At 32.5% G+C, this 14996-nt stretch overlaps 1 protein-coding gene across 2 annotated transcripts in view; it reads left to right on the forward strand.

Moving 5' to 3' along the window:
* The window catches only part of LOC122503295 (phospholipase DDHD1-like), a 264104-nt gene that overhangs the window by 58287 nt on the left and 190821 nt on the right, over nt 1-14996 (forward strand). For both annotated transcript variants that reach the window (XM_043613775.1, XM_043613776.1), the window contains exon 2: nt 8590-8892. In XM_043613775.1, coding sequence (XP_043469710.1) covers nt 8590-8892 — 303 coding nt within the window. The remainder of the gene's footprint in view (nt 1-8589; nt 8893-14996) is intronic.

Genomic DNA, 14996 nt, shown 5'->3' on the forward strand with positions numbered 1-14996 from the left:
AAACGCTTGATTTTTCTCTCCGTGCCGTAGGGTCCAAATTTTAATTTAATTCCGGGAATTAGTTTCCAGTTGTTCCGTATGTAAACAAACTGATATTAGTTAATAAAATATATTTTTTAAAATTAATTTGTTGCAACTTTTTGCATATTGTTTAAATAAATAAAACAGAAGTGGCTTAAAAATATGGTCAAAAATGAGATACAAATGGTCTCAAATAGTCACCAATTATGGGCGGGGTCAACAAAGAGGAGGGGATAGTAGCAAACTTGTGACCACTTTAAACTTTCTCCTGATCAGTTGTGATAGATTTCTGACGAGATCCATCCAGAATCGTAAGAAAACTGGATTAAAGTGGTCAGGCGGCCTGACCATTTGTCTGACCATTCCTGATTTTATTTTTAGTAGGGTAGAAGACGTGAAAATTTAAAAACAGGTATTTATCAGTTGATTGTATTGAAAGCTTTAAATTTTGTTTGCTATTTATGATTGAGATTATTTATTTTTATTCATATTTCTTATTTTGACGCAAAATATATTTTAATAATAAATAAATTCCACTGGAGACTCCATAGAGAGTAGAGTCCGAGTCTTAGCCCTCTCTATGGAGTTCGTCCTTGACATCACCCCTGGCGTCGAAAACTGTAAACACTCGTTTCAAAATCTTGCGCGAGATTCAAAAAACAGTTTACGCAAGTAACGAACGATACTTTTTATAATAAAGTCATAAAAAAGGTGTTAAAAACGAGACACCCAGATTTGTCACAAAACTAGTTTACCGATATTTTGTACATTCAAACGTACAAGCATGTTTTGTTGCGCGGGGGGGTTCGGGGGGTCTCCCACCGACGGGGTCTAGGGGACAAAGATACCTACTCAAAAGATTAATTTTCATTGACGTGAAATTGAGTGAACAATTTATTTCAGTATTAATGTTGAAAAACCTTTGGTGTGGCTTACAAGGAGAAGGGTACTTCGGGGGCGAAGCAACCCGTTCTTAAATAACCATCTCAAAATATTAATTATTTTAATAGTTGATAAAAAGAGTGAGGTTATGTTGAGGAAATGTTTTGACAATGATAGCGAAATCATACACGGAAAAAACTTCAGTACGTCAGATGTACACGTTGTGAAAAATTTTCTTGTACATTCAATTTGCACGTCTGAGGCACGGGGGTGAAACGCTTAGTGGAAGGGGAGCATTTTTTGTGACGTCACTGCCGCGCAAAACTGCTGGAGTTTTGAAGATACTATTTTCTTAATTCTAATGGTCGCTTGATGACTCCAGCAGTACAATGGTGGATAAAGTACATAAACAAGATGTCACAACAACATCACAACAAGGTAACAAGATACTTGAGATACTTATAAATATCTCACCTGTGAAATTCGAATAGTGCTTTTACGTGCAAATATGAAAAAAATTTGAGGTTAATCAATGGTAAGTACCCCAAGCTTATAATTAAAAAGTTTCCAAAAAAATTTAGAAATAATTAATGCATGTTATGTTTTTGTAGGTTAGAATTACAATTCAGCTTGATTGTTTTTTAAATTTATTATAATTTATATTACATATATAAATAAAAGAGTGTTTATTAAATAATATAAAAAATATTAAGGAATAAAATTGAAATAACTTTAAGATTTCATGAACTATACTAATTGTTTACTTTTCCTTTCAGCATTATTCCAGCATTTATTGAGAAGAAGAGCGAATTTCGACAATTCTGCAATATTGACATTTGTCGCAGCGCAGCAGTGTTTTCATTATTTATTGTAAGTGTAAAAACGAATTTTTAATATTCTTTTAAATAAATAAGAAATTTTTTACGACGATTATTATTATTATTCTAATATTAATTGTAATTGTTCTCTTTGACTAACGCGTCAAAATAATATTTTTCTATTTAATTTTAATATATTTATGTAATATAATATATATATATATATAAATAGTACTATAAAAAAATTTTCTCTATTATTATAAAAATATTCTCGTTATTTTTATATGTTATGTGTTTCTAAATTTTTAAAAACGGTTTTTGCAAATATTTCTAAAAAATGGTGAATTAAAGTTTCGGAAATATTTGGAAAAAACGATTTAATATAATTTATATTGTCATGTTAAGTGTTTCATTTTTCAATTTAAAAAAATTGTATTGTCAAGTATGTGTATATATTTAAAAATGATAAATAAATTATATTTTTGTTTTCACTAAAATACTTTGTCTTACTTCTTTTCAAAGTAATTTTATCGAGTTAGCTTTGTTATTACTTTTCCCAGAAGACACTTTGATAAAAAGAATAAGTTAAAATTGTAAATCACTACTAATAAAAAAACCTTTTTGATTTAAATACAGAAAGTATTTTATCAAAAAAAGGTTTTTTTTATTATTAGTATAGTGTTTATACAACACTCTAAATCTGAATCTGAAAATTTTATTGATTCTAATTCAGTGGCCCAGTTTTCTTTAATTGATTAGTGGAATTTTACTGAGAATAAGTTAAAACCACTGATTTATCAAAGAAACCTGGGCCACTGAATTGAAATCAATGGAATTTTCACTGATTCAGATTTAGAGTGTACTTTAAATATACATATATAAATTACAAGAATTTAAAATTCCCCGCCCAGCGCCGCCATGTTGCCGCGCAAAACTGCTGAAGTCAAAGATATGCCTATTTCTATAGTAGCGCAATGACTAGTGTATTGCTCTGCCATCAGTTTTACATTGCGTTTCACCCCCGTGGTCTGAGGTGCCTTTTTGAGACTTCAGACGTACAAAATGTACCCCTGATGTGTCAAAATGGCACATCAGACGTGCAAAATGAAATGTACTGCTGTTGACACTGCCCTCGCGGCGCATCTGATGTCTCCAAATTTTTTCCGTGTAGAGATTTTTAGATTTCTAGCAAATCTTAGGTTGGTAGTGCTGTCCATAACTATTGCTATATAAGGCTATTCAAGTTCGGTGGGGGAAAATTCAAGATGGATGCTAACTGGTGCACCAACATTGTATAAAAAGTGTATGGGATAGAGTCTAATTTTTTAAATATCTCGCTTAAACGAAATTTTTAACCATAAGTTTATTAGGATTTCATGTTTCATTTTAAAAGAACTATTTTTTGCAATAATAAAATCAATAAAAAAAAATCGATTTTTATTATTGCAAAAAATAGTTCTTTAAAAATGAAACATAAAATCCTAATAAACTTATGGTTAAAAATTTCGTTTAAGCGAGATATTTAAAAAATTAGACTCTATCCCATACACTTTCTATACAATGTTTGTGCACCAGTTAGCATCTATCTTTAATTTTCCCCCACCCAACTTGAATAGCCTTATATATCTACGCCTGCGCAAATGAGTTTATCGCGACGCGTTTTTGCAGTAGTCTGTGTGCTACTATTCTCGATAAAAACGTCGACTCATTCTGTCCTTCTCACTTGGTTCATCGCAGTCGTTACATTATTTTTCTTTTTCGTACTCTGGGGTAGTCTTATTTGCACTCCGTACGAATAAGAGCTCTTATGACGCTCTGTTCAAGAAAAGGCAGTTTTCTACTTATCTCCGGAGTACCAAAAAACGCCGTTTTTATGACTGAGTTGTAAAAATAAAAATGTGTCTTTTTGTACAATGCATATTTTAATATACATTCTAATATATTTTATTTTTTTATGCATCTAGAAGATGTCGGATAATAATTAATAACTTTTATTTTAAAAAAACCACAATAACGAAACTACCATACTTAAACGTAACGAATATTTATCAAAGGAACACTCAAAACATACGCTCCTGTTTCGAATTTTTCAATTTCGTTAACGCCTATCTCTCTCCTTCTGTCCCCCTACTCCCGTGTAGAAATTTACCGTGGAAGAGTATAAGAAACTGTCCAGTTGAGCTAGATTTAATCTAGCAACTAGATGGGAAAAATGGACAGGTTTGAACAAGGGATGTGAAGCTAGCAACGTCAAGATTTTGTAAAGTTATTTTGTCTAGTCCTTGTCTAGTAAAATAAATCATTCCTAGCCAGTTCCTGGCTATTAAAATAACCAGTTTCTACATACTGGGAATAATTGTTAGGTTTATAAATAATAAAAGAATATTTTTCAACTTGACTCGTTTTTTTGAAAAAAAATTGTTTTTAATTTTTTAGGTATTTTAGAAAGTTTGCTGCAAATTTTCCTCAAGTTTTCATTGCAAACTTGCCAAGAGGGTGACATTTATATTCGTATGCAAGTTTGCTGCAAACTTGGATGCAAACTTGCGAACTTTGCATGGAAGACTTGCAGCAAACTTGCAGAAAATACTGTGCTTTGTGGGCAGTGTAAATAAGATAAAAAAATTACACTTGTTATAACTTATAAGAGGACATATTTTTAGAAATATATAATTTGTGAGCTAGAAATAATAACAAAATTGTTGAATTTTCGGATTAATTAATTTATTAATTAATCATTTATTTGGGTTATAAAGATAGAAATAAAATAGCGTCAGTTCAATTAACAAAGGAATAATTCATTATTTATTAATTAAAGTCAATTTCGCGGTAAGACCACTTACACAAAGTTATTGTTCACCAATTATTATTGTTATTAACAACTTGAGTTCAAAAGAAAACACCAATTTCGTGAATTTAATCAATTAAAAGTTAAGTCGATTATTATGCGACTATAAGTTCCTCGCACTCTTGCAAAACTGAAAATACATCGAGAAATTTCCAAGAACAAACGGTCAAATTACAAAAAAAAGGCATTCAAATTGATACAAACACCATTGTATAAAGTGAAGTCTACACACAGGAGTTAATCATTCATTCACTCATTCATACCAATATCAAAACAAAAATTTTTCATGATTGACCGATCATGCACGGAGAGAAGAGTTGCAGTAAATTTGACAGAACGCGTTTAGTAATTTAACTACGCCGATAGTAGCGCCAACTGAATTTTTAGTATAATACACTTACGACACCTCTCTGTTTAGTAGAATATATACTGTTTGCTCAGTGTATCTTACTAAATAACTAAAGAGTGCTGTAGATGGCACTGTCTGTACCGTCAATCCAAAACTAACGATTCTGTTTAGTAGATTTAACTGCCATGTCAGTCGAATCTACTACGCCCTTCTCTCCGTGTGTAAAATAAGGTATAGGCACGGTGGGACTCAACTAACTTCAACCTAAAAGTGCTTGCACCTCTCGGTTCTTTATCTATTTTGTTTTTAGGGTGCCTCCTGATGATTTTGGACTTAAAATGAAAAAAATCGGTTGGGCTGTTTTTGAAAAACCTTAATTTTTGTACTTTTTTAAAAGGTTAATCAACATATTTTTGAGAAAATATGTTCAAATAAGTGCCATGTCGGTTTCAGTCATTAAGAAAAGTGTCTGAAAAGAAGTCCTTAGTGTTGAAAATATTGCAGTGACTTTAAGGGGTTAAACCACTCTAGAGCGTCAAAAAGAGGTTCTAATTTCAACATTTTTTTAAAAGAAAAGTTTAAAAGTAATGAAAAATATGTTTACATATCTCTATCAGGTACACTTTAAAGAAAAAAAAATATACATTATAAATTTTTTTTGTTTAAAAACAGCAGCTGTACATGTAGGTGATGGAAACCCTTTTTAAAAAGAATTCATTCGCGGCCGGAAAGGTTTTTGGTACAATTTTCATCCTAGAGCAGAAAACAATTTTTTTTCTATTTTTACATCTCAAAAGCTGGAGAAAGACGTAGGGGATTTTTTTTAAATCCATTTTTGCAAAAATGGTGAACATTTTATGGAAAAACTGAGTTTTTGACTGAAAAAAATAGGCACTAAATTGTTTATAACTAAAAGAATATGCAACATAAAAAAAATCCCCTACGTCTTTCTCTAGCTTTTGAGATGTAAAAATAGAAAAAAATTTGTTTTCTGTTCTAGAATGAAAATTGTACAAAAAACCTTTCCGGCCGCGAAGGAATTCTTTTTACAAAGGGTTTCCATCACGTACATGTACATCTGCTGTTTTTAACCAAAAAAAAATTTATAAAGTATATTTTTTTCTCTTTAAAGTGTACCTGATAGAGATATGTAAACATATTTTTCATTACTTTTAAACTTTTCTTTAAAAAAAATGTTGAAATTAGAACCTCTTTTTGACGCTCTAGAGTGGTTTAACCCCTTAAGGTATTTGTCGCGTCGATTCGTTTTCGTCATATTTTTTTTAAATTTCACATAATTATTCTTTGAATATATATTTACAAAATAAGGCCTTATTAAAATAAAATTGACCGTCTATAAGTCCCAAAAAATGAAATCAAAGTTTCGAACTTAAACATGTACGGTATAGGAAAACCATATAGGGTAGGGTGGAGCATTACTACACTGAAAAAATGTTGAGTACCGTGCAATCCCAATCGTATTATTTTGTTGTAACTCGATTCTGTTGAGAACTACAGCGATTTTAGGAATTTTTTTTTATGTCGAAAAAAACGAGGGGCGTAATTATTCTTGCAGCTATTAATGCTATAATACTAAAAAAATATAAAAATTAATTTGTTAATTGGAGGATTTTTTCTGGTTTTTCTCTTCCAATTTCTTATTATTCTAACCTAAAAACAAGCACACAAAAAAATACACTGTTTCGTAGTTTTCGCTGTTATTAGTGGGCGAATAGTTTCGCTCCATCCGCAAATTTTTTTAAAAAACACTTGTAAAATTTTTGAACAACAGAATAAGAAAAATCCACTATGATATTCGTGTTCAGCACTAAATTTGACTTTGGAAATAATTTTTCCGACCGTTTATCACTATTTACAAAGGCAGACTAAATGAGTGAAAACAAGTAAGCGAGTATATCAAAATCACATTTGAGTACCTAACTCCTATGATAGATGGCGCCAGAAGCTCAAATGTGGCGTGCAATGTTCATTTCACATGACAAGTATACAGTGTAAAAAAACTTTAATCGGATGAATAGTTTTCTCTCCAGGACTAAAGAATAGTTTCGCCCCGCGAATAGTAATGCCCCACCCTACCCTATTAATTACAGATTTTTAATTTTTGCACCTATACTAATCGTCAGATTTTTTTTAAAAACTAAAGTTTTATTTAATGAACCAAAATGAACTTTTATAAAAAAATGAATATTTTTTGCCGTCTAGTTTAAAAGATATTTAATGTCAAACTTAAAAAACTATTGAAACATTTGCTGTAAATGACAGGCGAATTCGTAAACGTGGCACTAGCGCTTGTTAAATACCACAGCTCGACTGCTACTTTTGGCGCGAAATTTTAAAGACGGCCATATGCCAAACTTGCGACGTTGTCACGATCGCAAGTTGCGAGAGGTTATGAATATATATTGAGATAATACTTTAACCTATCAAACCCTCGCTAGGGGGGTAAGGTAGTGTGGCCGCTGATACCTGAGATATGAAGAGGTGAAATACTGTCTCCCCTCCACTGTCTGATTTTAATTTCATTCCCATCATGGCTTTTAATTGAAATAATCGTTTGAATGATTGTAATTATGAGTTAGTTTCCGTATGTCTTTCAAAGTTTAATTTAATTTTATATCCAAGTGAAGTCACCATTGACTTTGAAATGTCGATTCACAATGCTGTAAATATCGTTTGGCCAAATGCGTTGAGAATTGGTTGCCGTTTTCATCTTGGGCAAGCTTGGTGGAGAAAAATTCAAAAATTAGGGCTGTCTCAAGAATACATGAATGGAACTGATGTGGGAAAGTGGTTAAGAACGACTTTTGGTTTAATTAATTTATTTTTTGTACTCTCAATTTTGTCTATTTTTATCGTTTTAATTTTATTTTTATATTATTTATTTTATTTTCATTTTTACTTAAATAATGAGGGGAAAATGCATAGATGCAGATACTGGTGGGGGAACACTGCTCCGGTTTCCTTACCTTTACTTTTCGCGGTTAAATGACCATACCCCCCATAGGGAGGGTCAACCCGGCCGCAATTTCTTCATATATTATCAACTAATGATTGTTTAACAATAATTTCCTATTTTATTGTTTGCAAAACAAGTTTATTTACACAGTGTAAGTAGCAATTTTATTTTCGAAGTAAGTTCTTGTGTGTTAATAGAGGTGCTCAATGTAAACACAGGGCCTTCAAAATGAGACATGTATATCAGTTAAGAAAAAACTAAATTTTGTTATTAAATTTATACAAATGTTGTTTATAACGCGTGCATTACCTAAAAGAGTATTTCAGTTTTATATTGATGCGAGAAAGTCATCATAATTTGTAAAATTTAATTAATACCAGGAATTTAAAGAAACCCGGTTAAATGATGGGACTCTCCCCTGCTATAAGAATACAGCTATATAAGAATATTCAGAATAAGTTTAATATTATAACTTTCATACAGTTGTCTAATTATCTCAGTTGTGAAGAGATATGTTCTATAACTTATGAACTTATGAAGAGTTCAATAACTAATTACTGAAAACTGACTTATTGATTTTCTGATCTATTTTAATTAAGTTAACAAACATATAAATTAATTACTCAATTTGCTATCTTCAGGGATGTATCTGCTTTGTTCAATGTTAATAATATAATTTTGTGGGAAATTACAGAAGTTCCGATGGAAAAATCTGAAGCGGTTGATAAAGTGAAAGGGTCGACTGCCGAAATCCAATATGCAGTTCCTCTATCTCTTGAAGAAGTACGTTGGTTTTATTGTGTAAACAAAAGATGGACTGAATTTTGTGGATACGATAGTTTAAGAATTGAGGAGGTATGGAGAAATGGAAGCACGTTCGCAGATAGCGAGTCTTGCGAAAACAATAAATTACATATTGACGAAAGAATTGTTGTCCGAGGTGGAATGTACGATGTGGACTTGAATAAAATGAAATGTCTATCTATATACTGGCCAGGTAAAAATATTAATAATATTAGTAATAACCATAAAATTCTATGACAAATTCGAAAGAAAATCAAAAAATTTTGTTGAAAATTAAAATATAATAAGTTTGGCGTTATTACACAGGCACACAAAAAAATAAAAGTGGTCTGTTAATTGAACCAAACCTACATGTCTTATAGTATTTTTGCCCGCTGAAAACGAATATGAGGTCAGAATTGCTCCATCACCCTCTGTTTTTTTTAAATCTAAAAAACCACCCTTAAATGTTCAAACCCCAGAAGCACGTAATATTACAGCAATATTGAGAACACTGCCTTAACATTACCAATATTGCCTCAATGTTGTCAATGTTACTGGAACATTAGGTACGTGCTCCTGGGGAATTCAAAGTTTAAAGTAAAAAACGTTAAATAACAGATTGTGTTGCAAAACAGAACAATAAATTTATACACATCTCTTACAACAACTCAAAAACAATTTCAGAATTGCTCCTTTACCTAATGTTTTTGTTTAAATCTAAAAACTACCCTTAAATATATATGCGAAATTAAAAACGGCCCAATAATGGTCAAGTATTGGCAAAGTTGGTGCCGAATCTTGACAGACAATACTGGACCGACTCTTGGGAGGTTAACCGCGGCTGATCGTCAGCCGAGGTTGGCAGCCAGATCTCGACAGACATTAATGGCCCAATACTGGCTGCCATTACTCCCATAGAATTGGTTAAAATGAAAAAAATAATTATATTTTTTAATTAATTAACTAATTAATTTATAATATTTATACGGCTTATTTTCTCAAATTAAACGCAAACTTTCAAACATTTGAATAATTCTTACCGCTGGCGGGAATCGACACCTGAACCTGACGCACCAAAGCCAAACACTCTGACCACTCTGCTACTGTGACGTAAAGTCGAGGAAACAAAAAGGTTCTTATAAGCTACACTACACTGGCCTATACTGTGCCATTATTGGGCCGAGCTACGTTCTAATATTGGCAATTATAATTTGCCATCATAGATACAAAATGTTAGCCATTAATGTGCCATTACTGGGCCAAGCTACCTCCCATTATTGACAATTGTAATTTGCCATCATTGATATAAAATTTTAGCCGTTAATGTGTCATTACTGGGCCAAGCTACGACCTAATATTGGCAATTATAATTTGCCAACAAAGATAAAAAATTTGTGCCACATATTGACTATTATTTAAAGTCATAGATAAAGAATTTTAGCCATTAATGTGTCGTTATTGGGCCGAGCTACGTCCCATTACTGTCAATTATAATTTGCCATGAAAGATACACAATTTTTGCCATTAAAGTGCCAATAATTAGCCATTACTGGGCCAATGGTCGGCACATCACTGGCAATTGTATTTTGCCATTAAAGATTGACCAACTTTGCCGATAACGTGTCACTATTGGGCCGAGAGTCGGACCATTCTTGGAAAATTAGAATATCTGACAATCGGCGCAATCATTGGCCCAGCAATGGGACATTTTGAACACCAGAAATGGCCCAGCAATGGGACATTTTGAACACCAGAAATGGCCCAGTAACTATTGCCAATTCTTGGGAGACATTACTGGACCAATGATGGGCTGTTTTTGCAGTCTCGACATTTCGCATTTGGGTAAATTCAAAGTTTAAAGTAAATATACAATAAACAATATATTTATGTACTTCTCTTTCGACAACTCAAAAACAATGTTAGAATTGTCTTATCACTTTATATTTAACAAAGTAAATTTTTTTAATATCAATTCTATGAGGATTAGGCTTTAAAAACTGCTTTGGTTGTCCACATTTAGTGTATACTTTTTTAATAAAGTGTTTTATTGTAAAAAATGTACCTGTTGTGCAGTTGTTACAAGTGATAATGAGAACGGATATTTTTTTCAAAATTCAGCAGATTCGTTTTAAATGTAAAATATTTGTCAAAAATGTAATCACACTCATTTTTTATGACAAATCTCATGGTTTTTCTAAATTCGTCTTCAAAATTAATGAAAAAATTTTTTTTCAAGTTTCTTTCATTTCGAAACAATATTAATGCTGCCATCTCTATAGAACTGTCACGTACTATTACGTTGAGCCAAAAATTATAAATAATTAATAAAAATGGTTATAAAAAATTATTTGTCTTCAATTTAGAAATTTTATAGATGATTTTTGGTATTGTAACAACCGACATTCACTTTGTGCAGTTGTTACAATTTACACGCTGTCACTCAAATGATTCTACTTAATTAAATAATAGATATAGAGCTAAATCAATTATGGCCTTTTCAAACTAGATAATATACCTTTGATTTAATCGTTTGACAAAACAAATTAGAGTTAAACTTTAATCACAGTAACAGTTTTTATCAAAATTGTAACAACTGCACCTAGTCTCCCCTACGTAATTTATGGACGACCCCCAATGCATGTATCGATCAATTTTTTTTCAAAATTTTTTGTCAGAAACTAGCACTAAATTAACAATTTAATTTAATTTGCCTTGTCCGATTGTGAGCAAACGATGAGATCTATTATTATTTTGAAACTTTTAATTTTTACATATATACGCAGTGATGGCCAAATGACTATCTTGCCAGTTGACAAAATCACACAAATTTTTCACAGCAAATGTGTTTTCAGACTGAGTCTTTCCGAACTTAACCTTCTTTCTGTGTAAAATTGTGATTTGGTCAAATGGCAAGTCCCTAGTAGAAATTTGTCATAGTATCTTTAAGGGCACTGGACAGTTCCACTGGAAAATTTCGAGGCACTTTACAGTTAAACTGGCTAAAAACTATAACCGTCACTATCACTATCACCGTCAGTCCAGCAACTGAACAGTGTTATGTAGACATTTTCCATAAATACATCAGTGTATACACTGAAAGAAATAATTCGCGGGAAAAACTAGAATTATGTCAATTTTTTCCGTAAGGAATTAGTAATAAATTGTTACTGGCTACTGTCATTAATTATAGACAGTTCTGTTATACAGATCGGAGAGCTATACATATGTCAACGTCAATACATCAACCCACATAGCACAATAGTATGAGGTAAGGTTATGTTGAATACTAATCGTAAGGCTCATAACGATATCGTAAGGCTCACGATATTGCTGTGGTAGACCTAAGGTGAACTAAAAACTTCCGCCATGGAGGTAAGGTTACATGTTAGGGTGTGGTAAGTATATATGATAAGGCTACACGGAGAGAAAAAAAAGAGAGCCGTTTGATTTGGCAAGAGAGCGCTGTTTTCCCTTTATAAAGCGCAGCAGTAGCGCCGCAAACGTCGAACGGTTATACTTTTTGAGGAGTATCGGTTCTCTTCTCCACACAAATAGAGCCGCTTACTTTCCAAAAAGTGTACCCGCTTTCCCCAAAAAGGAGAACCGTTCTCCCCTCGAGAGTAAGCAGCGTGCTTAACCTCAAGTTAAACGTCTGTTTCGCATTTAACGCAACCGCTCTACCGACAGGTAGAGCCGTTTACTTTTTTTTCTCTCCGTGTATGGTAACCTTACACGTTAAGGTTCAGATAACCTTACACGTTAAGGTTGAGATAACCTTACACGTTAAGGTTGAGGTAACCTTACATGTTAAGGTTGAGGTAACGTTACACGTTAAGGTTGAGGTAACGTTATATGTTAAGGTTGAGGTAAGGTTATATGTCAACGTTGAGGTAAGGTAATTAATAAGTTGTAAGGTAAGCTTGTGATAAGTTTACCAGTTATGGAAAATATTGACAAAATAATTAATAATATAATTAATAAATAAATATTAAAATAAAAAGTTAAGTTTGTTACTCTTCTCTATTTTGGAAACCTGACATGAAGCAGAAAATTTTGAAAACAAATTTGGGGGGACTGGGATTCGAACCCGGGATCGACGCGCATAAACCAATCATTCTAACTAACTGAGCTAAGTACAGAACTGTCAGAAGGAAAATCAATTTTGCCTTTAAGGTGAACCAAGAATATGATTAACTCCTTAAAGGCAAAATTAATTTTCTTGCTACCAGTTCTCCACTTAGCTCAGTTAGTTAGGATCATGAAGTAGTATAAGGAGCACGCACTCTATAGGCCGAGTCAGAAAATCTTGCCCCCAGTTTTGCGGTAGTAATTAAAAAATTTGATATAACAGATACTAGCAACTCTGGCGGATAAGCTTTGTACTACAGTTCACGTATAGTGTTTATTACATGTGTGTGTCTGTATATGTGATCAACTGTCAATTGTGTGTGTTGTTGTTATGACTTTCGATGCCGGTTTCAAACATTTCAAAAAATAAGAATCAACAAAATGAGTAGCTGTTTCGTGAATCAGTGTCCTTCATCGTGGTACATTAAAAAAAAGAACAGAAGTGATGAAAAATGTATTAAACATAATTTCTTTTCACCTGGTACCGTAAGTACATATAGTTTAACATGAAATAAATAAAACGTGTCTACTTATCCTCAATTTTGAATTTTAAACTTATACATATACATGACATATACCTATTATTTACCTGTGTTTAAAATATTAATTTAATTATGACAATAGTTTATCGTCATAAATTACAAGTAAAATATTATATTTATAAAATATAACTAATAATTAGTAATCAATATTTTACGTATAATAAATTAATTTTGCAGTCAAGAATGTGACTTTTGAAAATGTATTTAAAGACATTTTGCTTCACGTAATATGCATTGTAACGATGGGCTATAATATAGCAAATAGCATGCATTGTACAGTACAGCCATCGTCGTCGTATTCTGCGTGAATGCAAGGAGAGAGTAGCGAACGCGTACGTAATTCGCGCCGCCTGCAGTCGCTTCCCCCACCACTCGCTCTCTTCGTACCGCGACAGAGCGAAACTCTTATATCTCGCGACACGATTCAAACTCCTCAGTTCGTAGCCTGACATGCTTCAAGGAGCTCCTTGGGAAGGATGGTTACGAACTCACTCCCTAGCCCTTTTACCACTTGGACCTCCCTGCGGGAGCTCTCAAGAGAGGACCTCGTGGTAAAGATTTCCTTTTCCTATACTCTGCCCCCAGGTGTATATAGGAGCTCTTATTACACCTGAGGCTAAGCTACGGAGACGATTCTTTCCCTCAGGGAGCACCCTGGATAAGGAATCGACCGTTGAGTTCTTAATTCACAAATCTTTCGCGTCGGACAAGAATATCGGCAGCGTTTCCGGTATTAGATTCTTGTTTCTGCCTTAACGAAGAGCAGATTCAGTTTCCTCAGAGTGCACGTCTTGGTCGCGTCGGTCACGATAGATTATGGAACGAATTCTAGACTAGTTTCGTGAATTATAAACTCGATAGTATGCGTTAATTTCGGACAAAAGGAAAACCTATGTAAACTAGTTTCGAATATTTTATTACTCGCGTTCTCAGTAATTTTTATTGTAAATAATTATTTGTTTAGTAAATGTTAATTTACTCGCGTCTCGAAATTATATTGTTATTAATATTTCTCGATTAGATTCTCGATCATTATTATTATTTTCTACTTTATTATTGTTAATTCTAATTTCTAATTATTTGTTATTTTTTTGTATAATATTATTTTATTATAATATACTTTTCTTTCGAAGGTTTAATTCTCGTCTCGTTATTGACTACACCTTTACTCAGAATCACAGAAATCAAGTTAAGCTCAATAGATGGCGATTTATGCCATTAACTATGAATAATTATTTATTTAATGAATATTTAAGGGAACCCGGACTCCATCCGGCGAGCGAATTCCCAGCAAATAAAAAACCCGATCATTACAGCATTAATTATTTACAAATTCTGTTTTTATTTATGAATTAATGTTTATATGTATATCAATTATAGGAGGAGATGTTATTTGAGTGGAGAAAAGCAATTCCTGGTGGTGAACATTTTTTGAAAAAAAATAAAATCTGCGATCTGCGAAACAGACTTTAAGAAAATAGTCAAATTCGCTGACAAGATTCCATTACCATCGGACTTTTGGTTTGTAAACAGTGTTGACACATTTATCCAGTGGTCGTCATATTTTGATAAAAGCGAATTCTCGAAAAAAATAAGGGTCAATTCAAACAAAACAATAAATGTAAGTATTTTTATAAATTTCTTG

The sequence above is a fragment of the Leptopilina heterotoma genome, unplaced genomic scaffold (assembly GCF_015476425.1).
Source record: "Leptopilina heterotoma isolate Lh14 unplaced genomic scaffold, ASM1547642v1 Lhet_256, whole genome shotgun sequence".
In the NCBI taxonomy this organism is placed as follows: domain Eukaryota; kingdom Metazoa; phylum Arthropoda; class Insecta; order Hymenoptera; family Figitidae; genus Leptopilina; species Leptopilina heterotoma.